General features: G+C 46.4%; 1 protein-coding gene across 1 annotated transcript in view; it reads right to left on the bottom strand.

Moving 5' to 3' along the window:
* Positions 1 to 26,304, bottom strand: part of LOC145355168 (uncharacterized) — a 33,811-nt gene extending 7,507 nt beyond the window's left edge. The window contains exons 1-4 of the mRNA XM_080207082.1: positions 25,973 to 26,304; positions 22,346 to 23,023; positions 5,738 to 5,793; positions 816 to 1,665 (exon numbers count right to left, since the gene is read on the bottom strand). Coding sequence (XP_080063208.1) covers positions 816 to 1,665; positions 5,738 to 5,793; positions 22,346 to 23,023; positions 25,973 to 26,304 — 1,916 coding nt within the window. The remainder of the gene's footprint in view (positions 1 to 815; positions 1,666 to 5,737; positions 5,794 to 22,345; positions 23,024 to 25,972) is intronic.
* Between the last annotated feature and the right edge of the window lie 1,035 nt (positions 26,305 to 27,339).

Below are 27,339 nucleotides of genomic sequence, written 5' to 3'. Positions count from 1 at the left end.
TTCTCTCTTTCTCTGTCTCGCCAGGTTCATCTTACCCAACCCGATGTAAAGGTCGAACAACTAATGTTAAGAGCATTAAGAATTAATCATAGAATCTTACAATGCAGAAGGTGGCCCTTTGGCCTGTCAAGCCCTATGTCTGCCACCTTGCATATTTACCCACCCAATCCTCTTGACATCGAGGGGTAATTTAACAAGGCTAAATCAATCTAACCTGCACATCTTTGGAGTGTGTTAGGAAACCGGAGCACTGGGAGGAATCCCATGCAGACATAAGGAGAATGTGCAAACTTCACACCCACAGTGAACCAAGGCCGAATTGAACCCAGGTCCCTACTGCTACAAAGCAGCAGTGCTAACCACTGTGCCACCGTGCTGCCCCCACAGGCTAGAGCCACACAAAGTGCCCAGTGGAGTTAATTCCAACAGTTCTGTACATTCCACATGCCCCAGCAGCATTACTGATCAAGGGTCAAGTTAAGGGACGTTCCCCAGTGAGATATAACAGTTATGGAGACACAAAATAAAGTCATTACTGTCCTACAACTGTCAATTAACTGATAATGTTGCAGTATGATCCAAGAACCAATGAAACTATTCAAATAACATCATTCTTAGACACTCGGACTCAATGTGTTTAAGACAAAGCTGATTTATTTGATTCACAAACAGAAAACTATATTTCCAACTCTGATGAACGGTCATCTGGACTCGAAATGTTGACCCTACTCTTTCCCCACAGATGCTGCCAGATTTGCTGAGATTTTCCAGCATTTTCAGTTTTTGTTCTGGGCAAAACCCAGAACTGTAGTCACTTGTGAACTCGCTGGTGTCTCACCAGGTGTGATGACTGGGCGAAATGCTTCCCGCACAAAAGGCAGGTAAATAACCTCTCCCCGGTGTGAACTCTCCGATGTCTCAGAAGGTTGTTAGAATGGACAAATCTTTTCCCACACTCGGAGCAGGTGAATGGCCTTTCCCCTGTGTGAATGTGCTGGTGCGTCAGCACTTCACGCCTGCTTTTAAAGCTCTTTCCACAATCGCAACACTGAAAAGGTCTCTCGTCAGTGTGCACCAGCCGGTGTGCAGTGAGGCGAGACAACCTCGAGAATCCTTTCCCACAGTCTGAACAGGTGAATGGCCTCTCTCCAGTGTGAATGCGCTGGTGTGTCAGCAGGTGGGATGACTGCGTGAATCTCTTCCCACACTCTGAGCAGATGAACGGTCTCTCTCCAGTGTGAACGCGCTGGTGTGTCAGCAGGTGAGGTGACTGAGTGAATCCCTTCCCGCACTGACAGCAGATGAACGGCCTCTCCCCAGTGTGAACTCGTTGGTGCGACAGCAGGTTGGACGAATCGCTGAACCCCTTCCCACACTCGAGGCAGGTGAACGGCCTCTCCCCAGTGTGGGTTCGCTGATGTGTCAGGAGGTCGGGTGAGCGAGCGAATCCCTTCCCGCACACGGAGCAAATGAACGGCCTCACTCCAGTGTGAGTGCGCTGATGCTTTTCCAGCAAGGATGGGAATTTAAAACCCTTCCCGCAATACCCACATTTCCATGGTTTCTCCATGGTGTGGGTGTCCTTGTGTATCTCCAAGTTGATCCTTTGAGTACGGTTTCTCCCTGGTGTGATTTTTTTTTCAGGCTGTGTAATTGGTAAAAGCTCTCTCCACAATCAGTTCACTCTCGCTCAAATGCGCAGGTGTGTCTCAGCACTTTTCCAGTCACACTGATGTTTGAAGTCTTCTCCCACAAATACTTTTCCTTCCATTTTCAAAGGCCGATGATATTCAGGTCCTGCTGTGTTGGGTTACACTGTTAGAGCATGAAAATTGGTTTTAGTTTCCCATCTGTAAATCATCATCTTCTCATAACCTGTAAAAAATTTTAAATAGAATTATAAAGAATATACAAAATAGAAACAGGTCCTTTTGTCAAAGTAGTTTCTTCCCCCTCCCAATCTATGCACCTCAACACAATCTTTTAATATTTCTTTCTATTCCCTTTTCTCTCACGTAACTAACCCTAGTTTCCTTCTGGATGTATCTCGTTTTTTTTTTCTTAGCACCACAGATAGTGGTTGCGCTGAGTTTCACATCCTAACCACTCTCTGAATAATCACATCTCCTTATTTTGCAGTTGAATTGATCAGTAAACTCCATCTGCCATTTGTCATCTCACTGGCCCAATTGATCAAGATCCCATTGCAATCCTAGATAACCTTCTTCACTGTCCACTATGCCACCAATTTCGGTGTCCTCTGTAAATTTACTAACCATGCCTCCTAAATTCTCATCCAAATCATTAATGACAAATAACAATGGACCCAGCACCGATCCCTGAGGCACACTGCTAGTCACAGGTCCCCAGTTTGAAAAACAACCAACCTTCTACAACCAAGAAGTCTTCTGTCACAAAGCAAATTTTATATCCATTTGGCTATCTCACCTTGAATCCTGTGAAACTTAAACTTATGCAATAACCTACCATGCAGTACCTTGTCAAAGACCTTGCTAAAGTTCACACAGACAACATCAACTACACCATCCTCATTTAACATCTTGGTTACACCTTCAAAAAAACTCAATCAAATTTGAGAGACATGATTTACCACTCTCAAATCCATGCTGACAGTCCCTAATCAGTCCTTGCATCTCTAAATGCCTGTAGTTCCTGTCTCTCAGAATACCTTCTAACAATTTACCCATTACAAATATGAGGCTCGCTGGTGTGTAGTTCCCAGGTTTTTTTCCTTTTTCAGGAATGGCACAACATTTGCCACCCTCCAATCTTCAAGCATCTCACCTGTGGCTGTCAATGATTTAAATATCTCTGCTAGGGGACCTGCAATTTCCTCCCTAGCGTCCCACAATGTCCTGGGATACACTTCATCAGGTCCCAGGGATTTATCTCCCTTGATGCGCTTTAAGACTTCCAGCACCTTCTTCTCTGTTATATGTACACTCCTTAAGACATCACTATTTATTCCCCCAAGTTTCCCAACATCTATGCTTTTCTCAACAGTAAATACTGATATTCATTGATGTATTTGGATCTGCACTTTAAGTGACCTAAAGTACAAGTTTATGGACTAGGATCTGGAAACTGGGAATTGGTGGGCTGGCTACTAGGTGGCCATTGTAAATACAACAAACTAAATGGATTACTTCAGGGGCAACAAAATTTAATGGAAATGGAGATAATAACTCTCAATGGTTTACGTATTTTAGCTGCCAAGAATGTTGATGTCATTTTCTGAGCAAGTTAATTTGCCTGCATGTAAATGCAACCACACTACCTGAACAGTAGTGGTTCAAGAAAGCAGATCAACATCACCTTCTGAAGGGCAACTAGATGTGGGAATAAATGTTAGTCTGGGTAATGACACCCACATTCTATAAAACAGTTTTTAAAAATAAAACAGTAGTAAATTCTTTAACATTCCCAATGAGACCAGTGCAATTGAATTGAATTTTAACATGAAAAAGTGTCCCAGTCACTCTGATATCTGATAACAAACATTTCTCCTTCCACATTCAAAATTTTCAATGATATTCAAGTCCTGATTAATGGAGTGAATCTCTCAGACCTGGACGTGATGTTTAGTTAAGACTTTCCAGCATGGAAATGCTCCCCTCCTAACACAAGTTTGCAGCAGGATGTCCACTCTCAGCGCAGGAGATACATTTATAGAACATTCTCCTCCTACTTCCTGTTCCTGTGTGACTGCGCCTGCGCGCTGCGGCACGTGGCCCGAAACATGGCGGCGCGCATGCGCCTTGCTGATTTTGAAGGACAGTGAGAGTTAACCCGTTCCCGTCAATGAAAAAGACGAGACAACAATTTACAAGTTACAAATACCGAACTGTTATCAGAACTCAGTGAACAGGCCGATTATTAGTACTTAATTTGTCCACATTAATGGCGCATGTCCCTTCGAACCCATTGCCCAGTAGAGAAGGCAGCAGTGCGCAGGCGCGGGGAAGCCCCGCCTCCAATTCTGGAGGAGGGCCATTGGCACAAAGGCAGCACAGGTTAAAGTCCAACCAGTTTATTTGATAGGAAACCCACAAGCTTTCGGGAATGGTGTTCCTTCGTCAGGCGAGTGAAAGGGTCCAGCGGGTTCACAGTGATAAGAGAGAGTTTGACCATCAATAGGTCCAGGCAGCGGGCGATCGACGGGGCCGTCCGTCCCGACTGCCTGCCCCCCTACCGCGGCTACGTTCGCGGCCGGGTGTCCCTGGAGAGGGAGCACGCGGTGTCCGCGGGCACTGTCGAGGCCTTCCATGCCCGTTGGGCACCGCAGGGGCTGAGGTGCCTTCTCGGCCCCGATAATCACATTTTGATTTGACGTGTCTTAAGTTTCCTTTGTACTTTTCATTTCTGTTCGGGCCGTTCCCCCTCCTTTTGGGGAGCTGCCCCCTTTTTTTTTGTCCGAACGTAATTTAAGTTTGTTTACTTGGTTCGACCCGCAAGATTGAAAAGAAAAAAAGAGAGAGTTTGAAATGCTCCAACTGCGAAAAGAGCTTTAAAAGCCCACACTCACTGATGAAACATCGAAACATTCACAGCAGTTCCAAACTGTTCAGTTGCTCCATGTGTGGGAAGCGATTCAGGGAACCCTCCAATCTGCTCCAATCCAATGCACTCACACTGGGGAGAGATCATTCACCTGCACTAAGTGTGGGACGCGATTCTCTAATGCATCCAACCTGCTGAGGCACCAACGAGTTCACACTGACGAGAGGCCTTTTAAATGCTCAGACTGTTTGAAATGCTTCAAAAGTTCCAGTGAACTGATTTTTTTTATTTCAAAAATATACTTTTGTTCATAAAAATTTCAATTAAACCATTGCAAACCGATATATCTAATCATTGCAAACAGTGCAGAGAAAGAAAATTTTTACAGTCCTATACAAAATTACAGTCATTACATTTCAAAACTTAAAATTATATGCATGCCTCAATAAATTACTGTGTGCCGTTATTGCTCAGATTGGCACACAGTTACGCAGGTCGAGGGTATTCTGCAGTTCCTGGGCCCTCGGTCTGCCTCTGTTAAAAGGCCTTACAGCGTGGCCTTTCCCCATTGTGCCTTTGCGGCGGCTGCCCCAAGCTTCAGCGCGTCCCTCAGCGCGTAGTCCTGGACCTTGGAATGCGCCAGTCTGCAACACTCGGTCGAGGGCAGTTCTTTCAGCTGGAAGATCAGCAAGTTTCGGGCGGACCAAAGTGCGTCCTTCACCGAGTTGATGACCTTCCAACAGCAGATGATATTTGTCTCGGTGTGCGTCCCCGGAAACAGCCCGTAGAGCACAGAGTCCTGCGTCACCGAGCTGCTCAGGACGAACCTTGACAAACACCACTGCATCTCACCCCAGACCTTCTTTGCAAAAGTACATTCCACAAGGAAGTATGCGACCTTCTCATGAGCCCCACAGCCACTTCAAGGGCAGCGCGCGGTGCTGTTGAGACCTCGAGCATGTATAAAGGATCTGATGGGGAGTGCCCTCCACATCGCCAGCCAAGCCAGATCTTGGTGCTTGTTTGTGAGTTCTGCTAATGAGGCGTTCTGCCAGACAACACTGACAGTCTGCTCAGGGAACCATCCAACAGGATCCCCCATCTCCTTTTCTCTCAGGGCCTCCAGGACGTTACGCGCTGACCACTGCTTAATCGCCATGGGGTCAAAGGTGTGTTTGCGGAAAAATTTCTCCACGAAGGACAGCTGCTGCGGTACGGTCCAACTGCTCAGAGCGTTCCACGGCAGTGTGGCCAGACCCGTCCTCCGCAACACTTGGGACAGACAGAACCAGTGAACTGATGTTGCATCAAAGCATTCACACTGAGCAGAGACCATTCAGGTGCAGTGAGTGTAGGACTGGCTTCAAGCGATCTGCCCACCTCACCACACCAGCTAGTTCACACTGGGGAAGGGGCTGTTCTGAGATGTTAAGGGGTTAACATCCCATGAATCTCCTATGATCTTGGCCATTTGTAAAAAAGGTTTTGCAAGCTGAGATCCCGCAAAATTGCAAATGCAGCTGGTTGCTTTAAGAAAAAGTGAAAGGTTTCCATTACCTTAAAGCTGTGATGAACTGCATCTTGTTTGAAACAACCTGTGCTGATATCAGTACATACTCCCTATTCTGAACTGTCACCCTGGCCTTGTAACTAATGAAACTCTTGCTTTATTAAATCAGTCTAGGCTGGACTTGGCTAAACGCTGTCCTTGTTTGAAGAAGATAACATTCACTTTATGGGCAAAGTAACATCCCAAGGGATATATGAGAACGATTGCGATCTCACACTGGAGCAATGGTGGACGTGCAGTTCGATGGCAACTGGGAGTGGGTTTTCGACATATTTTTACTCACAAACTGTATTTGTACTTTTGTTGTTTTGCTAAGCACGTGATCTGGGTGAAGTTATACTGTGTGTGTACGTTGACTAATTGCGGTAAAAAGAGTATAAAGGGAGAGATTCCCCCTGTTCGAGGTAGTATCACTCTGCTAAGCTCAGAACACTGTGCTAGCCTAGTAAAGCGATCCTCCAAAAAAGCTTGCACTTGCTTGAAAATAAAAGACTAGGTTATACAGATCAGAGTCTTGCTCTTGTATCAAGTACATAAGGGTCTCCGAAAAACGAACCTGACAGTTCTCCTGCGCCGAGTGTGGGAGGGGATTCACCCATTTATCCTATCACACATCACATCAACTTGTTCAATCCGATAAGAGACTTTTTCAGTGCGGGAAGCATTTTAAAAGCAGCCACGTTCTGTTGAGACACCAGCAAATTCACAGCAGGGAGAGGTTGTTCCCCTGCTCTGTATGTGGGAAGAGATTCACTCAGTCATCCAGCAGAAAGAAACATCAGCGAGTTCACCAGTAATTACAAGGGGTTGGATTCTGTGGTTGCTGCTAATCACACCCAGGACTGAATCATGTTCATTCTGACAGTTGGATTTTATTTCTGATGTCAAAACTCCCAACTGGATTGAGTGTGTTCCCCACACCATCATTCAATCTTGTGAGAATTGATCCCTGTGTGTACAATGTAAATACATCCAGAAACTGTATTGAACTGAAGATGAACTCAGATCACAGTCCAATCCTACAGCTCTATATTGACAGGGGAAAGTCTGCTCTGTAACGCAAGGATCAGGCTATATGAACTCTGACTATTTTAAGAGAACACTACAGCACAAACAGGCCCTTCGGCCCACAACTTGCACCGATCACATCCCTACCTACCAGGCCTATCGATAACTCTCAATCCCATTAAATCCCATGTACTCATCCAGAAGTCTCTTAAAAGACCCTAGTAAGTTTGCCTCTACCACCACTGACGGCAGCCGATTCCACTCACTCACCACCCTCTGAGTGAAAAACTTACCCCTGACATCTCCTCTGTACCTGCTCCCCAGCACCTTAAACCTGTGTCCCCTCGTAGCGACCATTTCAGCCCTGGGAAATAGCCTCCGAGAATCCACCCTATCTATACCTCTCAACATTTTATAAACCTCTATCAGGTCACCTCTCAACCTTCGTCTCTCCAGGGAGAAGAGTCTGTGTGAAAAACCTCCCTCTAGTATCCATATTATACCTCTCCCCTCCTCACCCTTCTGTAATTAACACTCGGTATCCATTGGTGCTGATTTACAATGAAATACTGAATAGTCTGTGGGATCAGTGTTCCTTGCTTTGTGAAATATCTCTCCCCACTGAACTGTTGAATAACTCTGATCACATTGAGATATTTCTAGAAAGATTCTGTGTGCCCAGATTTCACCGTAAGTTGCGATTTGTGACGAATAAACGATGTGAATTGCAGTCTGGTGTCTGAGCGATTTGTGAATAAAGATTTCATTCACTCACTCAGCCGTTTGTGATGATCCAGACAGAGGTTTGTTAATGGAAGATTTGTATACTTATATATTCACAACGTCAGCATGTCCCAAAGTGTCCCTACGGACAATGAACTTCTTTGGAAGTGAGTCGCTGTCGTAGTGTTGGAAATGGAATAGCCAAACTGTACACAGCAAGATCCCACAAATATAGATATGATTCCGAGCCAGTAATCTCTTCAGTGATGTTTGTTGAGTCATAAATAGAACATAGAAAAATTACAGCACAAACAGGCCCACAAGTTGCGCCGATGATATCCCTACCTACTCGGCTTACCTATAACCCTCAATCCCATTAAATCCCCTGTACTCATCCAGAAGTCTCTTAAAAGACCCCAACGAGTTCGCCTCCACCACCACCGACAGCAGCCGATTCCACTCACCCACCACCCTCTGAGTGAAAAACTTACCCCTGATATCTCCTCTGTACATACTCCCCAGCATTATTAAAAATTAAACAGTAAAACCAGGGAGAACTCCCCTGCTCTTCAGAATAATATCATGGGAACTTCTACAACCAACTGAGAGGGCAGATGATGCCATAGTTAAAGACCTGATTTCAAAGATGGGACATTGGACAGATTGGGGCTCCAATAGATTGGCACGCCTTCAGCATGAGACACCCCTGGCACAAGGCTCTCTTGGGTCAGGACTCCCTCAGCGCTGCATCAGAATATCGGCCTGGATTTGATGCAGATATTTCTGGATGTGGATTTGAACCCACATCCTCCTGACACAGAGATGAGAATGTAACCACTCAGCCACAACTCATCATTATTGTAGATTATTGCAGTTCATACATCTCCAGTTATTCCACGGACAAGTGTAAAGATCTTAGTCCTGGATTCAGAACATCCAGAAAGGGAGTCAAATTCATCAACAATCTTAAAACATTATATTAAGAAACTGCCGATTACAAATGGTGCATTAGCTGAATAGGCAAATAAACTATATATAAAACCAGTAAAGGTGATGCTGATCTCCAGGGCTGGTGGCCGCAGTCTCCTCTGAATGGTTGACTGATATGGTGTGGAGATGCCGGTGTTAGACTGGAGTAAACACAGTAAGAAGTCTGACAACACCAGGTTTAAGTCCAACCGGTTTATTTGATAGTAAACTCACAAGCTTTCGGGGTTTGTCCCTTCGTCAGGTGAATGAAGAGTTCTGCCCTCAGACAGAGCTTATAACAGCACAGACAGTTTACAGATTACTGATTAGAATGCAAATCTTTACACCTAACCTGCTGTTCAAGTCTTAAAGTGGCCAACAATGTGAGTGGAAGGAGCACTGATCACAGTTTAAAGAGATGTGTATTGTCTCCAGACAGTACAGTAAGTGAGGTTTTACAAACCCAGGCAAGTCACAGGGGTTACAGATAGTGCGACATGAACCCAAGATCTGATATGAGGCAGAGTGTGGGCATTGAGCTAGAAAGGAACACTTTAAAATCTCTTTGCTCTCGAGAGCCTGTTTCAACCTTTACACAGACATTGGGTTACGTGTGGGTCATGAGATCCAAACGTATCAGAGTTATGTTTTATTTCAGGGTGTGCTGGAGACATGTCCTTGACAGAGATAACAAGCCTGTCCTGTATTTGTCAGTAAAAAGTCTGACAACACCAGGTTTTAGTCCAACCTATTTATTTGATAATATACTCACTAGCTTTCGGGGTTACCCCCTTCGTCAGGTGAATGGAGAGTTCTGGCCTCAGACAGAGCATATAAAGCACAGACAGTTTAGAGATTACTGATTAAAATGCGAATCCTTACACCTAACCTGCTGTTCAAGACCTGAAGTGGCTGATAATGTGAGTGGAAGGAGCACTGATCACAGTTTAAAGAGATGTGTATTGTCTCCAGACAGTACAGTAAGTGAGGTTTTGCAAACCCAGGCAAGTCATGGGGGTTACAGATAGTGCGACATGAACCCAAGATCCCTGTTGAGACCGTCCTCATGTGTGCGGAACTTGGCTATCAGTCTCTGCTCAGCGACTCTGCGCTGTCGTGTGTCGCGAAGGCCGCCTTGGAGAATGCTTACCCGAAGGTCAGAGGCTGAATGCCCGTGACCACTGAAGTGTTCGCCAACAGGAAGGGAACAGTCTTGCCTGGTGACTGTCGAGCGATGTTCATTCATCCGTTGTCGTAGCGTCTGCATGGTCTCCCCAATGTACCATGCTTCGGGACATCCTTTCTTGCAACGTATCAGGTAGACAATGTTGGCCGAGTTGCAAGAGTATTTACCATGTACCTGGTGGATGGTATTCTCACGTGTGATGATGGTATCCATGTCGATGATCCGGCATGTCTTGCAGAGGTTGCTGTGACAGGGTTGTGTGGTATTGTGGTCACTGTTCTCCTGAAGGCTGGGTAGTTTGCTGCGAACAATGGTCTGTTTGAGGTTGTGTGGTTGTCTGAAGGCAAGAAGTGGGGGTGTGGGGATGGCCCTGGCGAGATGTTCGTCTTCATCAATGATATGTTGAAGACTCCGGAGAAGATGTCGTAGCTTCTCCGCTCCGGGGAAGTACTGGACGACGAAGGGTACTCTGTCCACTGTGTCCTGTGTTTGCCTTCTGAGGAGATTGGTGCGGTTTTTCGCTGTGGCGCATCGGAACTGCCGATCTATGAGCGGAGAAGCTACGACATCTTCTCCGGAGTCTTCAACATATCATTGATGAAGACGAACATCTCGCCAGGGCCATCCCCACACCCCCACTTCTTGCTTTCAGACAACCACACAACCTCAAACAGACCATTGTTCGCAGCAAACTACCCAGCCTTCAGGAGAACAGTGACCACAATACCACACAACCCTGTCACAGCAACCTCTGCAAGACATGCCGGATCATCGACATGGATACCATCATCACACGTGAGAATACCGTCCACCAGGTACACGGTAAATACTCTTGCAACTCGGCCAACATTGTCTACCTGATACGTTGCAAGAAAGGATGTCCCGAAGCATGGTACATTGGGGAGACCATGCAGACGCTACGACAACGGATGAATGAACATCGCTCGACAGTCACCAGGCAAGACTGTTCCCTTCCTGTTGGCGAACACTTCAGTGGTCACGGGCATTCAGCCTCTGACCTTCGGGTAAGCATTCTCCAAGGCGGCCTTCACGACACACGACAGCGCAGAGTCGCTGAGCAGAGACTGATAGCCAAGTTCCACACACATGAGGACGGTCTCAACAGGGATCTTGGGTTCATGTCGCACTATCTGTAACCCCCATGACTTGCCTGGGTTTGCAAAACCTCACTTACTGTACTGTCTGGAGACAATACACATCTCTTTAAACTGTGATCAGTGCTCCTTCCACTCACATTATCAGCCACTTCAGGTCTTGAACAGCAGGTTAGGTGTAAGGATTCGCATTTTAATCAGTAATCTCTAAACTGTCTGTGCTTTATATGCTCTGTCTGAGGCCAGAACTCTCCATTCACCTGACGAAGGGGGTAACCCCGAAAGCTAGTGAGTATATTATCAAATAAATAGGTTGGACTAAAACCTGGTGTTGTCAGACTTTTTACTGTGTTTACGCCAGTCCAACGCCGGCATACCCACATCATCTGTATTTGTCAGCCAGCAAGCAGCTGTAGAACTTTCTTCATAACAGAAAAAAGAGAGTGAACTATTTCTATAATAGCCCATAAATCTCTGAAGGTTTTATAATGTATTTCGCCAGTGATTTCTGATAGTCCGTCACTTGGATTGAATTTGTCTCCTTTCCCTTGCAAAGTGGTTTCTGTACCAGGCAGGAGGAATAACATTTAGGGTGGCACAGTGGGTTAGCACTGCTGCTTCACAGCTCCAGGGACCTGGGTTCGATTCCTGGCTCGGGTCACTGTCTGTGTAGAGTTTGCACATTCTCCTCGTGTCTGCCTGGGTTTCCTCTGGGTGCTCTGGTTTCCTCCCACAGTCCAAAGATGTGCGGGTTAGGTTGATTGGCCGTGAGATGCTTAGGTTAGAGGGATTAGTGGGTATAATATGTAGGGATATGGGGGTAGGGCCTGGGTGGGATTGTGTTCGGTGCAGACTCGATGGGCCAAAGGGCCTCTTTCTGCACTGTAGGGTTCTATGATTTGGGAATTCTCAAATCTCCACCAATTCCCATTCTTTCTGGTGGATAATGGAGGTGCGTAATGTGTAGGTCAGTAACAATTGTTAACAAGGATTAATCAATACTTTCTAATTGGAAATGTTATTCGGACACTGAATTGTGAGTGTTTGTACTAGAGATCAATATGGGCTTGAAGTTAAAGTTCAGAATCTTGTTATAAATTCATTTCTGATGAGAGTTCCTGAATTATGAGGGAATATCACAGAGAGCGGTTCTTAAAGGGACACTGCCGCCCAGAGAACACAATCAGCTACAATCCAGAATATTAAACTCCAGCCCAGTTACAGAGATTATTCACATCAGCAGAAACAATCTCCAACTGTCAAAATGAACATGGTTCAGTCCAATCCCTGCAGTCACTTGTGAACTCACTGGAGTGTCAGCAGGTGAAAAGACCAGGGCAATCCCTTCCCACATGCAGAGCAGAGGAATGATCTCTCTCTAGTGTGAATTTGCTGGTGTGTCAACAGGTTGGATGATTGTCCCCACTGGGACGACACTGGTGTGCTGTGAGGTTGGGTGAAGACCTGAATCCCTTTCCACAGTAAGTATAGCTGAATGGCCACACCCCAGTGTGAATTCGCTGGTACTTACAACCATAGAAAATTACAGCTCAGAAACAGGCCTTTTGCCCCTTCTTGTCTGTGCCAAACTATTTTTTGCCTAGTCCCACTGACCTGCACTTGGACCATATCCCTCCACACTTCTCTCATCCATCAACCCATCCAAGTTTTTCTTAAATGTTAAAAGTGACCCCGCATTTATCCAGCAGTTCATTCCACACTCCCACCACTCTCTGTGTGAAGAAGCCCCCCCTAATATTCCCTTTAAACTTTTCTCCTTTCACCCTTAACCCATGCCCTCTGGTTTTTTTTCTCCCCTAGCCTCAGTGGAAAAAGCCTGCTTGCATTCACTCTATCTATACCCATCAAAATCTTATACACCTCTATCAAATCTCCCCTCATTCTTCTACACTCCAGGGAATAAAGTCCTAACCTATTCAATCTCTCAGCTTCTCAAGTCCCGGCAACATCCTTGTAAACCTTCTCTGAACTCTTTCAACCTTATTAATATCCTTCCTGTAACTAGGTGACCAAAACTGTACACAGTTCTCTAAATTCGGCCTCACCAATGCCTTATACAACCTCACCATAACACTCCAACTTCTGTACTCGATACTCCGATTTCTAAAGGCCAACACCCACACTCTGGCTCACACCAGTTAACCATTCAGAGGAGACTAAGTTCACCTAATTAACTAAGTTAATCCTGGACTCAGTCTCCTGGTCCATTCTGGTGCCTGTTTCTCTTCCTGATGACTAATTAACTCCAGTTAAACAGTGAGCAGACTGAAGAGGTCCTAACACAGGGCCCCATTGCCGGATTATGATGGGACGGTCAGGTGTACACCTTTGGAAGGCAACAGAGATCTCCAACTGGGAGTACGTGCTTGAGAACATGTCGGGTTCTCTGCAGGTCTGGATCAAAAGGTCTTAATCAGTGTGTTGAGTTGGTGTGTTCTTGATTGGATCTGCAGGTCTGCAGTGTCCCTGGTTGGTACACGTCTTTGCAGTCATCTATTCTGTTCGGCATGACAGTGACCCCTACTTGGTTTGATGACAATGTTGAGTTTGGTCTTGAGAGGGTGGAGGGCATTGCATTATGCTTGGATGATGTTCAGGGCTGTCTTGTGAGTGCAGTTGGTGAATCTGGCATTGACGCATCGCCTGACAGATTGACCGCTCCGAAGGCCACTGCCCAGACTCGCTCATGCTGTCAGGAGATGCATCAATGCCAGATTCGCCAACTGCACTCATGAGATATCTCCAATAAGAATGATCACCTTAGCACTTCACAGTACCGCAAGCCCACAGATAACCTCATGATGTTCCAATGCTCCAGCCTCCACCCTAAACATGTTGAAGAAGCCACCCCCTATAGACAAGCCCCCCGTATACACAGGATCTGCTCAGAAGAGGAGGAATGCAGGAGATATCTACCAACACTGAAAGACGCCCTTGTAAGAATGGAATATGACATTTGACTCATCGAGCGACAGTTCTGACACTCCACAGCAAAGAACTGCACTGACCTCCTCAGAAAACAAACATGGGACCTGACCAGCAGTTCCCTTCGTCATCCAGTACTTTTCCGGAATGGAGAAGTTCTGACATCTTTGGAGCCTTCTCATGTCATCAACGAAGAAGAACATCTCACCAAGGCCACTACTTGCCTTTAAACAACCAGGCAACCTCAACAGCCTATTGTTCGCAGCAAACTAGCCTTCAGGAGAACCGAACATGACAGCACACAACTCTGGCACTGCAATCTCTGCAAGACAAACCAGTTCATGGAAACTACCTTCAAACATGACCATGCCACCTACCAGGTGCCTGATACATATGCAGGTGACTTGGCCAACGTCATCGACCTCATACGCTGCAGGAAAGGATCTTCCAAGGTGTGAGACCATGTAGACACTACACTCACAGGTGAACGGACACAATCACCAGGCAGGAGCGTTCCCTTCCAGCCACGAAACACTTCAACAGTCAAGGGGATTCAGCCTCTGATTTTCTGGTAAGCGTTCTCCAGGTGGCCTTCAAGACACACGACAACGCAGAATCACCGAGCACAAACTGATAGTAAACTCCACACTCATGAGGGCAGCCTCGACCAGGATCTTGGCTTCATGTCACACTATTTGGCCTGGGCTTACAAACTCTTACTAAGTGTCAAAGAACAACACAGCACAGGAAACAGGCCCTTTGGCCCTACAAGCCCGCGCCACCCATTTTAGCACTCAGTGAGTGCCTCATTCCAATCCTTCTTCTACCTACGACTTTTGTCTACACCCCTTGGACTCCACAATAAAGGGGTACAAATGTAGAGAATTATATGTGCGCCAGATTAAGGGAGGTCTAATTTAGGGACAATTTGTTAACACCAATCAGCCTAAAAGCACGTTTTTGGGGTGTGGGAGGAAACCGGAGCACCCGGAGAAAACCCACGCAAGCACAGGGAGAATGTGCAAACTCCCACAGACACCGACCCAAGCCGGAGATCTGACCCGGGTCCCTGTAACTGCACAGCAAACAGTGACAGTCACTGAGCTGTCGTGTTGCCCGTCAGTTGGTCCAGTTTAAGCATACACCAACGGTGTGAAGCACCAGGCAACTCTCGAAGCAACATCCAAGAGCAGCCCTCGCACGACCCATCGCGTGTATGCCCCTTGTTGGCCAACAAGGTGGACCGAATCACCCGTGGATGTAAAAAAGGACACATCAATAAACATACACAGACTATACAGACATTCACGGAAGATCCACAGAAGCTCAATTGTAAGAGACAGATGAGCCATAAGATATGCTGGACGGCCCATAGGAAGCTATTGATTCCCAGGAACGTCCTGAGGCTCTTGTTCCTTAGCTAGAACATTCTTTTGTATCCCTCCATCTCTAGTCCGCTCATGTGCCTGTCTAGGTAAGCCTTAAACAACTCTAGCGTGCCTGCCTCCACCACCCTACTTGGCAGTGCATTCCAGGCCCCCACCACCCTCTGTGTGAAAAACCTCCCTCTAACATCTGAATTATACCTCGCCCCTCTCACTCTAAGCCGATGGCCCCTTGTGATTTTCGTATCCAACCTGGGAAAAAGCTTCCCATTGTTCACCCTATCTATACCCTTCACAATCTTATACATCTCGATTAGGTCTCCCCTCGTTCTCCGTCTTTCCAGGGAGAACAGCCCCAATTTGCCCAACCTCTCCTCATAGCTCAGGCCTTCCATACCAGGCAGCATCCTGGTAAACCTCCTCTGCACTCTCTCCAGGGTCTCCACGTCCTTCCGGTAAGTAAGGCAACCAGAACTGGACGCAGTACTCCAAATGCGGTCTAATCAACGTTCTATACAACTGCAACATTAGATGCCAGCTTTTCTACTCTATACCCCTTCCTAAAAAGGCAAGCATACCATGCGCCTTCTTCGCCACCTTCTCCACCTGTACTGCCACCTTCAAGGACTTGTGAACTTGCACACCTAGGTCCCTCTGTGTTTCTATACCCTTAATAGTCCAACCATTTATTGTATAACTCCCCCCTACATTATTTCTTCCTGTCTTGAGGCAATTGATATCTCCTGAAACTGATTATCCCTCTCTCTACTCGCACTCTCTGTACCTGTAAAGACTTGATTACCTGCAAACGCTCACATTCCACCATTGTCTTGTAATTGTGTCTTTGTCTGTATTTGCCCTGTTTGTGAACACACCTCGCCACTCACCTGCTGAAGGGTGCAGTGCTGCAAAAGCTCGTGACTCCAAATAAACCTGTTGGACTTTAACCCGGTGTTGAGAGACTTCTTACTTCAAAAAACCCGCAGTTTGAATTCCCTCGCTCGAGCTCTCACCTGCACGGACTTGCGCATACTCCAATCACAACGATTGACGGCATCTCCAAACCAGTAGGAAGAGGGACGGCAGAGTTGGAGGACTGATTTGGACAGGCAACCAATTAGTGAATGAGGGAACAAAGATTCTCAGAGTGAGATGTTTGAGTTCCAGATGCTGGGGAGTTGCAATCTCCCCCCTTCACACACTGACATATTCAGAGACACACAACCACACATGTATAGACAACTGCACTTACAAACATTTCATTTCCGTTGCATAAGTGACAGCAGTCAATTTGATTAATACGGAGATATATTACTGGCATCAATAAGTCCACAAAATTACAAAGTAATCTTGATTGCAAGCAGTTTTAATCATGTAATTCTACTATTTTCTCTCAACGTTTGATCAATATTGAAGAACATTTGGAAAGTGGCAACACACACATATATATATATATATATATATACATAAAGATTCTATTGATTCCCTGGGCAATTAGACCAGCTGGGAACATAGTGTAAAGTACAGAGCAATGTCCTTTACTTTTGGGGTTCTGGATTGGCTGAATTTCCTTATATTAATGATCTGCTTAATAACGAGAATTTTAAGCTAGAGAAAGAAAAACATTTATAAGACCCTTGTCAGACCCCACTTGGAGTACTGTGCGCAGTTCTGGTCGCCTCACTACAGGAAGGACGTGGAAGCTATTGAGAGGGTGCAGAGGAGATTTACAAGGATGTTGCCTGGATTGGGAGGCATGCCTTATGAAGATAAGTTGAGGGAGCTGGGACTCTTCTCCCTGGAGAGACGAAGGTTGAGAGGCGACCTGATAGAGGTTTATAAAATGTTGACAGGAATAGATAGGGTGGATTCTCAGAGACTATTTCCCAGGGCTGAAATGGTCGCTACGAGAGGACACAGGTTTAAGGTGCTGGGGAGCAGGTACAGAGGAGATGTCAGGGGTAAGTTTTTCACTCAGAGGGTGGTGAGTGAATGGAATCGACTGCCGTTGGTGGTGGTGGAGGCGAACTCGCTGGGGTCTTTTAAAAGACTTCTGGATGAGTATATGGGATTTAATGGGATTGAGAGTTATAGGTAGGTCTATGGCTTAGTTGGTATGGATGTGATCGGCGCAACTTGTGGGCTGAAGGACCTGTTTGTGCTGTAGTGTTCTATCTTCTATGTGCATTAACCAAGAGATAAGCTTTGAAACAATAAAAGGAAGAATCTTGCTGTAGGTCGGGACTGTGATTCATAAGATAAGGGTGCAGAATTAGGCCAGTCTGCTCCTACATCTTATGGAGGTGCACTGCCATTCAATCATGGCTGATATGCTCCTTATTCCCATTTTCCTGCCTTCTCTCCATAACCCCTCAACTCCATTACCCATTAAAAATCTGTCCAACTCCTCCTTAAATTTACTCACTGCCCCAGCATCCACCACACTTTGGGGTAGCAAATTCCACAGATTCATAACCCTTTAGGAGTAGTTTCTCCTCAACTCTGTTTTAAATTTGCTGCCCCTTATCCTAAAACCGTGATCTCTCGTCCTAGAATGCCCCACAAGAGAAAGCATCTGCTCCATGTCTACTTTATCTACACTTTTTGTCTTAGATACCTGGGATACCTGGGATTGAGTTTAGGAATCGGGAGGTAATGCTGCAACTCTTACCTTATTAAACGCCTCTGGAAGTCCAAATATACTACATCTACAGGATCCCCATTATCCACTTTGCTTGTTACATCTTCGAACAACTCAAGCAAATTCGTCAAACGTCATTTGTCCTTCACAAAACCATGCTGACTCTGATGGATAGCATTTTGACTTTCCAAATGTCTTCATATTGCTTCCTTGACTGGAGATAGAGGGAGGCAGGGTGGGGAAAATTTGAATAATTGCAATGATATTATGAAATATTTCCCAATAATAAACACTTACGCATATTAAAAGTGAGAATTTGCAATATAAGCAAGTTCTTGGACATCATGCTGAGGATAATATTAGAATCTAAGAACAGAATCATAGAACCCTACAGTGCAGAAAGAGGCCATTTGGCCCATCGAGTGTGTACCAAATACAATCCCGCCCAGCCCCTACCCCCATATCCTTACATATTGTGCCCACTAATCCCTCTAACCTTCACATCTCTAGACACTTAAGGGGCAATTTCTTAGCACGGCCAATCAACCTAACCCGCACATCTTTGGACTGTGGGAGGAAACCAGAGCACCCAGGAGGAAACCCACACAGACATGAGGAGAACATGCAAACTCCACACAGACAGTGACCCGAGCCGGGAATCGAACCCAGGACCCTGGAGCTGTGAAGCAACATTGCTAACCCACTGCGCTACCGTCTGAAACAGACATGAAAAGACCAATTATCTGTAAGGATAGACAATATGTATGTGCTTGGTATTGACTGAAAGGTTAAGTCTCCCAGATCATCAGATATTCAGAGATGAACAATGAGAAACAGAATAACCATAAAAAGTAGTGGGAGATTCAGAATGACCAAACAGATGAAAGCTTTGTAGAAGAATGACCATAGATGTTTTCAGACTGGAAACTGAAAGCTGCCATTTCAAGGAACAGGTCACAGTTTGACACCCATCTCTGGTCTGACAGCACTTTTCCAGCATTGTTCTTCCTGACTCTGAACACAGTTGTAAAGGAGCTTCCATTCCATGCCTAGAATCTCTGAACGGTGGAAGAGAGCGGCCGAGACACATTTCTTACACACTCAGAATTAACCAAACGGGGACTTTGCTGTCAGTGAAGAGAGATGAAAAAAAGACCAAAGTGCTCTTTGTCCCACTCAGTGTGACCCTGAAGGACTGTGTCCAGCCTGATGTTCTGGTTTCCACCGTACGATCCTCCCGCATACTGTCCTTTCCGAGCTCCAGCCTGGTGATGTTAAACACTCGGGTGGAAAGACAAAGATTGTGTTTAAAACAAAGCTGATTTATTTCACATTCATCCAGAATATTTAACACCAGTTTGGAGGGCCCATTGGAGGCACATAAATTAATATCAGAAACAAACACTAGAATAAAAACAGTTCTGTCTTGCGTGTGATTAAAAATATACAACCCCTAAATTTGTAGATTTTAATTTCCTTGGGAAATGGGCTTCATTGCTTGTACTAGCATTCATTGCCAATCGCTAACTGCCCTTTAGAACGTGGTGCTGAGCTGCCTCCTTGAACTGTCACAGTTCATGTGGTGTGGGTACCCAGTGCTCTGAGGGCAGGGTTTCCAGCACTATGACAGTGAAGGAACTGTGATTCAGTTCCAAGTCAGGATGCTGTGTGGCTTTGATGGGAAGTTGCCGGTGATGGTATTACGTTGCATCTGCTATCTTTCTCCTTCTAAATGCTAGAGGTCGCGGGTTTACATGTTACGATTTTGCTTTAGCCATCTTTTTAAACAAGTCAATGAGACAACAGACAGCTAAGCGAGAGTCATGAGTGCCCAAATGATCTTAAAGATGGCAAATGATCTGGGTTTGAAGAATTTTTTTTTACTCATTCATGGGATATAAGCGTCGCTGGTTGGGCCAGCGTCTGTTGATTTGAAATAGCAGTAAGAAGTCTCACAACACCAGGTTTAAGTCCAACCAGTTTATTTGATAGTAATCCCACAAGCTTTTTGAGATTGGCTCTTAAATATCCTCTGAAGCAATCACATGCAGGCCTGACCAGATAGGGATGGCATTAAGGATATTAGTGAACCAACTGGGAGTTTTATAGCAACCATACTTTCATAGTCATCATTAAATTTCGAATTTTAGACTTTTCCAGATTCAAATTTCACCATCTGTCATACTGGGATCGGAACTCCCTTCTCTCAGTCTCTGGATTACCAGTCCAGTGACAATACCACAACGCAACCACCTTCCTTCCACCACACTCCACACAACTCAAGCGTTCTTTGTTAGTAGGGCGGCACGGTAGCACAGTGGGTTAGCACTGCTGCTTCACAGCTCCAGGGTCCTGGGATCGATTCCCGGCTCGGGTCACTGTCTGTGTGGAGTTTGCACATTCTCCTCACGTCTGCGTGGGTTTCCTCCGGGTGCTCCGGTTTCCTCCCACAGTCCAAAGATGTACAGGTTAGGTTGATTGGCTATGCTAAGAAATTGCCCCTTAGTGTCGAAGGATGCGTAGGTTAGAGGGATTAGTCGGTATAATATGCAGGGATATGGGGGTAGGGGCCTGGGTGGGGTTGTGTTTGGTGCAGACTTGATGGGCTGAAGGGCCTCTTTCTGCACTGTAGGGTTCTATGATTCTAGTTTCAGAGAAAGCAAAAGGTTTGAACTCAGCAACATGAACTTCCAATAATATCTGATCCCTAAAAAGGAACTATCAGAATTCTAGGTCTGTACTTGTTGGAGTTTAGAAGGATGAGGGGGGATCTTATAGAGACGTATAAGATCATGAAGGGGATGGATAGGGTCGAGGTGGAGAGATTCTTCCTGCTTAGAAAGGATAGCAGGACTAGAGGGCACAGCCTCAAGATAAGGGGCGGGGGGGGCGCAGTTCAGATTGGAGTTGAGGAGGAACTTCTTCACTCAAAGGGTGGTGAATCTCTGGAATTCTCTGCCCGTTGAAGTGGTGGAGGCTACCTCGCTAAATATATTTAAGTCACGGGTAGATAGGGTTCTGATAGACAGGGGAATTAAGGGTTATGGGGAGAAAGCGGGAAAGTGGAACTGATCCACTTCAGATCAGCCATGATCTTATTGAATGGCGGGGCAGGCTCGAAGGGCTAGATGGCCGACTCCTGCTCCTATTTCTTATGAACTAGATGGGGATTTGCTAATGCCTCAATCTATATTTTTCTGTGCTACGGATATTGGTCAAAGATGTTCCTGACATTATGGTTGGAATCACTGCTCCAAACTGTCTCTCTATGTGTGAGAATAGGCCTGCACGTGGATATCATTTACACAATTCACAACAAGATATAACATTGTACAACTGCTCTGTATCTACGAGGACAATTCGGTGGGGTAGGAAATAAGAGATGGACATTTGTCTTTGTCTACTTGGCTCCAGTTACAGAGGTGGGGTGACACCAGATGACCTTCACCCTAAAGAGGTTAATCTGGTTAAGAGGGACAGTCAGGATTAGGGATAAAATTTGGAAAATTAGCACAGTTTTTAAAAATCAGTTCAGTGATATGATTCCTCTGAGGCACAGTTATACATTATTTCAGAGACAGGGGAAGAAAAATATCATCCCGTGCTGCTGGCAACACGTCAGCTCAGTGACTATCGCTGATTGCTGTGCAGATACATGGATCTGGGCTGGTGTCTGTGGGAGTTTACGCATTCTCCCCGTGCTTGCGTGGGTTTTCTCCGGGCACTCCGGTTTCTTCCCACACCCCAAAGATGTGCTCTTAGGCTGATTGGTGTAACAAATTGCCCCTAAATTAGTCTCCCCTCAATCTGGTTTCCAACGTGGAATGCCATAAGCGTAGACAAGGGTCATGGGTGGAAGAGGGAATTCAATGTTAAAATGGCGGCACGGGCTCGTTGGGCCAAAGGGCCTGTTTCCTGTGCTGTGTTGTTCTTTGAATCCTAGAACCTTGAGGGATAATAAGTTTCCACATAGTTAACAAAAGCAGTGATGACAATGTGCAACATTTTGCTTCAGGAATTCCACTAGATTTATAAATGTGATGGTTTTGTACATTGTTAGGTCAGGCGCAACTGAGGAGTCCATTGTTGGAGATGAAGAATTGACATTTGGTAGTCCGTCCTCTTCTTGAAGTGATCTGATGAGTCATCAACGAAAAACTTCTACACACCAGCAATACTCAAATTAAGAATTCTGACCAGAGCTATTTTATGTAAAATCTATACTTCAAAAGCCCGAAAATTAACAACAATACCAATAGCAGAATACAATCCTTCAGTCACCTGTGAACCCGTTGGTGTGTCAGCAAGTTGGATGACTGAGTGAATCCCTTCCCACAGTCAGGGCAGGTAAACGGCCTCTCCCCGGTGTGAATGCGCTGGTGTGTTTGCAGGTGAGATAAACGGGTGAATCCCTTCCCGCAAACGGAACAGATGAACGGTCTGTCCCCCGTGTGGACCTGCTGGTGTGTCAGGAGGTTCGACGAGTTACTGAACCCCTTCCCACACACGGAGCAGGCGAACGGCCGTTCCCCGGTGTGAAGGCGCTGATGTTTCACCAGGGTGGACGAGCGAGCAAATCCCTTCCTGCACACTGAGCACGTGAAGGGCCTCTCGCCGGTGTGAGCGTACTGGTGCGTTAGCAGGTCCTTTTTGCTTTTGAAGCTCTTCCTGCACTCAGAGCAATTGAAAGGTTTGTCGCTGGAGTGAACTCGCTGGTGCGTCGCCACATGGGAGGAGTGAGTGAACCCCTTCCCACAGACAGAGCACGTGAACGGTCTTTCCCCAGTGTGGGTGCGCTGATGAATCTCCAGCTCCGACGGGTAACTGAATCCCTTCCCACAGTCTGGGCATTTCCATGGTTTCTGTACGGAGCGGATGTCCTCGTGTCCCTCCAGCTTGGATAATCGGTTGAAGCCTGGTCCACAAAATGTGTCCGGTCTCCCTCGGCAGTAGATGGTGCTTTATTCCAGGCTGTGCAACGGTTCAAGCTCCTTCTCGCTCAGGTATGTGTGTGTCTTACTGCTTTTCCAGTCAGACTGATGCTTGAAACCTTTCCCAAAGACAGCAAGACGAGCATTATCCTCTTCCACATTCAAAGTCTGATAATATTCAGGTCACTGTCAAATCTCGATAGGATGCTTGGTTTGCGTTTTCTGCAAGGAAATCTGCTCCTTCTAATTCCCTGTAAAAGGAGTTGACAAAAGGAATCACTACCAATACTTCCCAGCGTTAAGAAATAGGAGCAGAAATAAGCCATTTGTTCCAAGGAGACTGCTTGGCCAACAGTGGTTAGCACTGCTGCTTCACAGCTCCAGGGTTCAAAACCCGACTCAGGTCACTGTCTGTGCGGAGTTTGCACATTCTCCTCGTGTCTGCGTGGGTTTCCTCCCACAGTCCAAAGATGTGCCAGTTAGGTTGATTGGCCAGGCTAAGAAATTGCCCCTTAAGTGTCCAGGGATGCATAGGTTAGAGGGATTAGTGGGTATAATATGTAGGGAGATGGGGGTAGGATTGTGTTCGGTGCAGACTCGATGGGCTGAAGGGCCACTTTCTGCACTGTAGGGATTCTATGATTCAATAAGATTACAGCTGATCTGCTTGTTCCTAATTCCACATTCATATCCACCTACAGTAACCTTTGATTCCCTTGTCTAACAAGAATCTATCTACCTTAGAAATCAGAAACCCTACAGTGCAGAAAGAGGCCATTTGGCCCATCGAGTCGGCACCGAACACAATCCCACCCAGGCCCTACCTCCGTACATTGACCCGCTAATCCCTCTAACTATGCAATCTCAGGACATTAAGGGGGAATTTTAGCATGGCCAATCAACCTAACCCGCACATCTTTGGACTGTGGGAGGAAACCAGAGTACCCGGAGGAAACCCACGCAGACATGAGGAGAATGTGCAGACTCCACACACACAGTGACCCGAGCTAGGAATCGAACCCAGGTCCCTGGAGCTGTGAAGCAGTGGTGCTAACCACTGTGCTACCGTGCCGCTGTATCTCTATCTTAAAAATCTTGAATGGTCTCCTTCTCCATTGCCTTCTGAGACTGATTGCCAAAGTCACACAATTCTCTGGGAGAAAAATAGATTCTTCTCATCCTTGTTCTGAAAGGGCAGCCTCTAATTTTAAAACACTGCCCCCTAATACTGGACTCACACACAAGGGGAAGCATCATTTCCAAGTCCATCTTGTCAATAATATTTAGGATCTTATACACCTCAACCAAGTCACTCCTCATTCATCTAATCTCCAGTCTAAACCAGTACAGGATGGAACTCATACAGACAATTCTAGTTTCAATGGAACATTCTTTCCTCTCTTATTTCCCCATAGATGTGGTTCAAGGTAAGAAAATCCACAATCAGCAACAAAATCTCAACAAAAAAAATGAAGGGAAATTTCCTAACTGAACCAGAATGTTTTTTCCAGCGTCTATGAGACACTTCATATCTCGAGGCGCCCACCTGGTGTGGAAGGCATCAAGCCACATTCTCCCTCTGCATGCCCACCTGGGCAGGGACAAAGCCACAGGAGAGAGGCTGGCACCACCTCAATCAAGTTCCCCCACCCAGCCTTCTCTGCTCAAAGGAAAAGCACAACCTAGCCTCTCTCCATAGCTCAAGCGCTTCTGCCCAGCCAACATCCTCGTAAGACAAAAACAGGAAATGCTGGAAAAACTCAGCAGGTCTGACAGCATCTCTGAAGAGAGAATAGAGCCAGCATTTTGAGTCTGGATGAACAGATTTAAAACTCTGGCTCCATTCTCTACCCACCGATGCTGTCTGATCCTCTGAGATTTTCCAGCATTTTATGTTTTTGTTTCAGATTTCAGCATTTGCTGTGTTTTGCTTTTAACATCCTGGTGAATCTCCTCTGCATTTTCTCCAGTGCAATCACATCCTTCCTATCTTAAAAAAATTAAAGTTTATTTGTTGGTTTCACAAGTCGGCTTACATTAACACTGCAATTAAGTTACTGTGAAAATCCCCTCGTCAACACACTTTGGCACCTTTTCGGGTACACTGAGGGAGAATAACTACAAAAGGTCATGAATGAAGTCCAGACCATCACTCAAACCAACCTCTAACCCATTAACTCCATCTACACTTCCTGCTGCCTCGGAAAAGCAGCCAGCATCATTAAGGACCCTATGCATCCTGGACATTCTCTGTTCCACCTTCTTCCGTCAAGAAAATGATACAAAAGTCTTGAGGACACATACCGACTCAAGAACAACTTCTTCCCTGCTGGCATCAGACTTTTGAAGGGACTTACCTTGCATTAAGTTGATCTTTGTCTATAGCCTTGCTATGACACTACATTCTGCACTCTCTCCTTTCTCTCTCTATGAACAGTATGCTTTGTATGTAGCGCTCACAAGGAACAATACTTTTCACTGTATAGTAGTACATGTGACAATAATAAATTAAATCAAATTAATGCATCTAATCAGCACATTTTTTGGACTATGGGAGGAAACCTATACTATCGTGACCAGAACTGTACACAGTGTTCTAGCTGTGTCCTAACCAGTGTGTGAAACAGCTCCATCAGGACCTCTCTGCTCTCATCTCCAATGTCTGGTCGAATTAAGGCAAGTAACTCACTAGCTTCTGGTCCACCTTATCTCCCTGTCCTGCTGCCTTCAGGGATCTCCCCCCTGAGCTGTGTACCTGTCAATGTGCTCCTTAGCCTGGTGAGTCCTCCCCAAGCCCCATCCCCCGCCATTGCTCCGGCTTCAATCACCTTTCCCAGTGTCCTGGGCCTGGCGGAACTCCCATCCGAACCCTGCGACCGTTTCCAGGCCCTCCGCACCCTTTGTTCGCCCACGGTTTCGAGAACCCCGCGCCCTCCGATATCCGCCCAGGGGTTTCCAGACCGCCCCTTTCGCTCACAATCGCCTCCAACCGTCCCTCCTCCAGCCATTCACTGAGCATGCTCGGGGCACGGGCCGCTGCTGCCAGACGCGCATGCTCGGGGCACCGACCGCTGCTTGCAGATGCGCATGCTCGGGGCACAGACCGCTGCTTGCAGATGCGCATGCTCGGGGCACAGACCGCTGCTTGCAGATGCGCATGCTCGGGGCACAGACCGCTGCTTGCAGATGCGCATGCTCAGAGCATAGGCCGCTGCTGCAGACGCGCATGCTCAGAGCATAGGCCGCTGCTGCAGACGCGCATGCTCGGAGTACAGGCCGCTGCTGCAGACGCGCATGCTCGGGACGCATTACAGCCTTCCAGTCTCAGTATCAAATTCAACAACTTCAGATGATTAGCTCTACCCAACCTTGACCTCTTTGTTTTTATTTTATTTATTTTTAACTGTTCTCTAACTTTTATTTCTTTATTGTCTTTCTTTATTTTTCTTCCCCCACTCTTTCCCCAATTTTATCCCCCTTAATCTTTCTCCCCCTTTCTTCAATTTTACCTCTCTCCAGCCCATGTCCCCCCTCCCACCCCCCCTCCTCCTCCCACTCCTCCCCACCCCCCCCTCCTCCCACTCCTCCCCACCCCCCCTCCTCCCACTCCTCCCCACTCCCTCCCCCGCCTCCCACCCCCCCCTCCCACCACTCCCACCCCCACCCCCCCCACAAATCCCCCCCCCCCCCACAAATCCCCCCCCCCCCCACAAATCCCCCCCCCCACAAATCCCCCCCCCCACATCTTACCCTCAGATTTCAGCTTCTCAGCTGTTTGGCCACTCGTACCTGCTATTCTCTCTGCCATTGGCAGCCTTTTCTCTTGTTTTTGTGGCTATGACACATCTTTCATTCCCTCCCCCTATAGTATAAATATTCCCCATGTTCTCTGCCTTCTAGACTTGCCAAAGGGTCGTCTGGATTCGAAACGTCAGCTCTTTTCTTGCCTTACAGATGCTGCTAGACCTGCTGAGATTTACCAGTCTTTTTTCTTTTGCTCCCAGGGTTTCCTTCCTCATTAAAAACAAATTACTGTGGATGCTAAAATCTGAAACCAAAAGAGAAAACGCTGGAAAATCTGGCAGCATCTGTAAGGAGAGAAAAGACCTTTTGTCAAAAATTCATCAACTTTGCTTCCAGTTTCCATCCCTCCATTGCCTTCACTTGATCCATTTCAGGCACTTCCCTTCCTTGACCTTTCTGTCCCCATTTCCGGCAATAGACGATCTACCAATATCCATTACAAGCTCACTGATTCCCACAGCTATCTGGGCTACCGTTCTTCACACCCCACATCCTGTAAGGACTCTCAGCTCCTTTGCATTTTAAAACAAAAGCTTTGAC

The sequence above is a fragment of the Carcharhinus amblyrhynchos genome, chromosome 18 (genome assembly GCF_965287045.1).
Source record: "Carcharhinus amblyrhynchos chromosome 18, sCarAmb.v2.hapA, whole genome shotgun sequence".
Lineage (NCBI taxonomy): Eukaryota > Metazoa > Chordata > Chondrichthyes > Carcharhiniformes > Carcharhinidae > Carcharhinus > Carcharhinus amblyrhynchos.
Note: the sequence above shows the minus strand (reverse complement) of the source record. Positions and strands in the feature narration are given on the sequence as shown.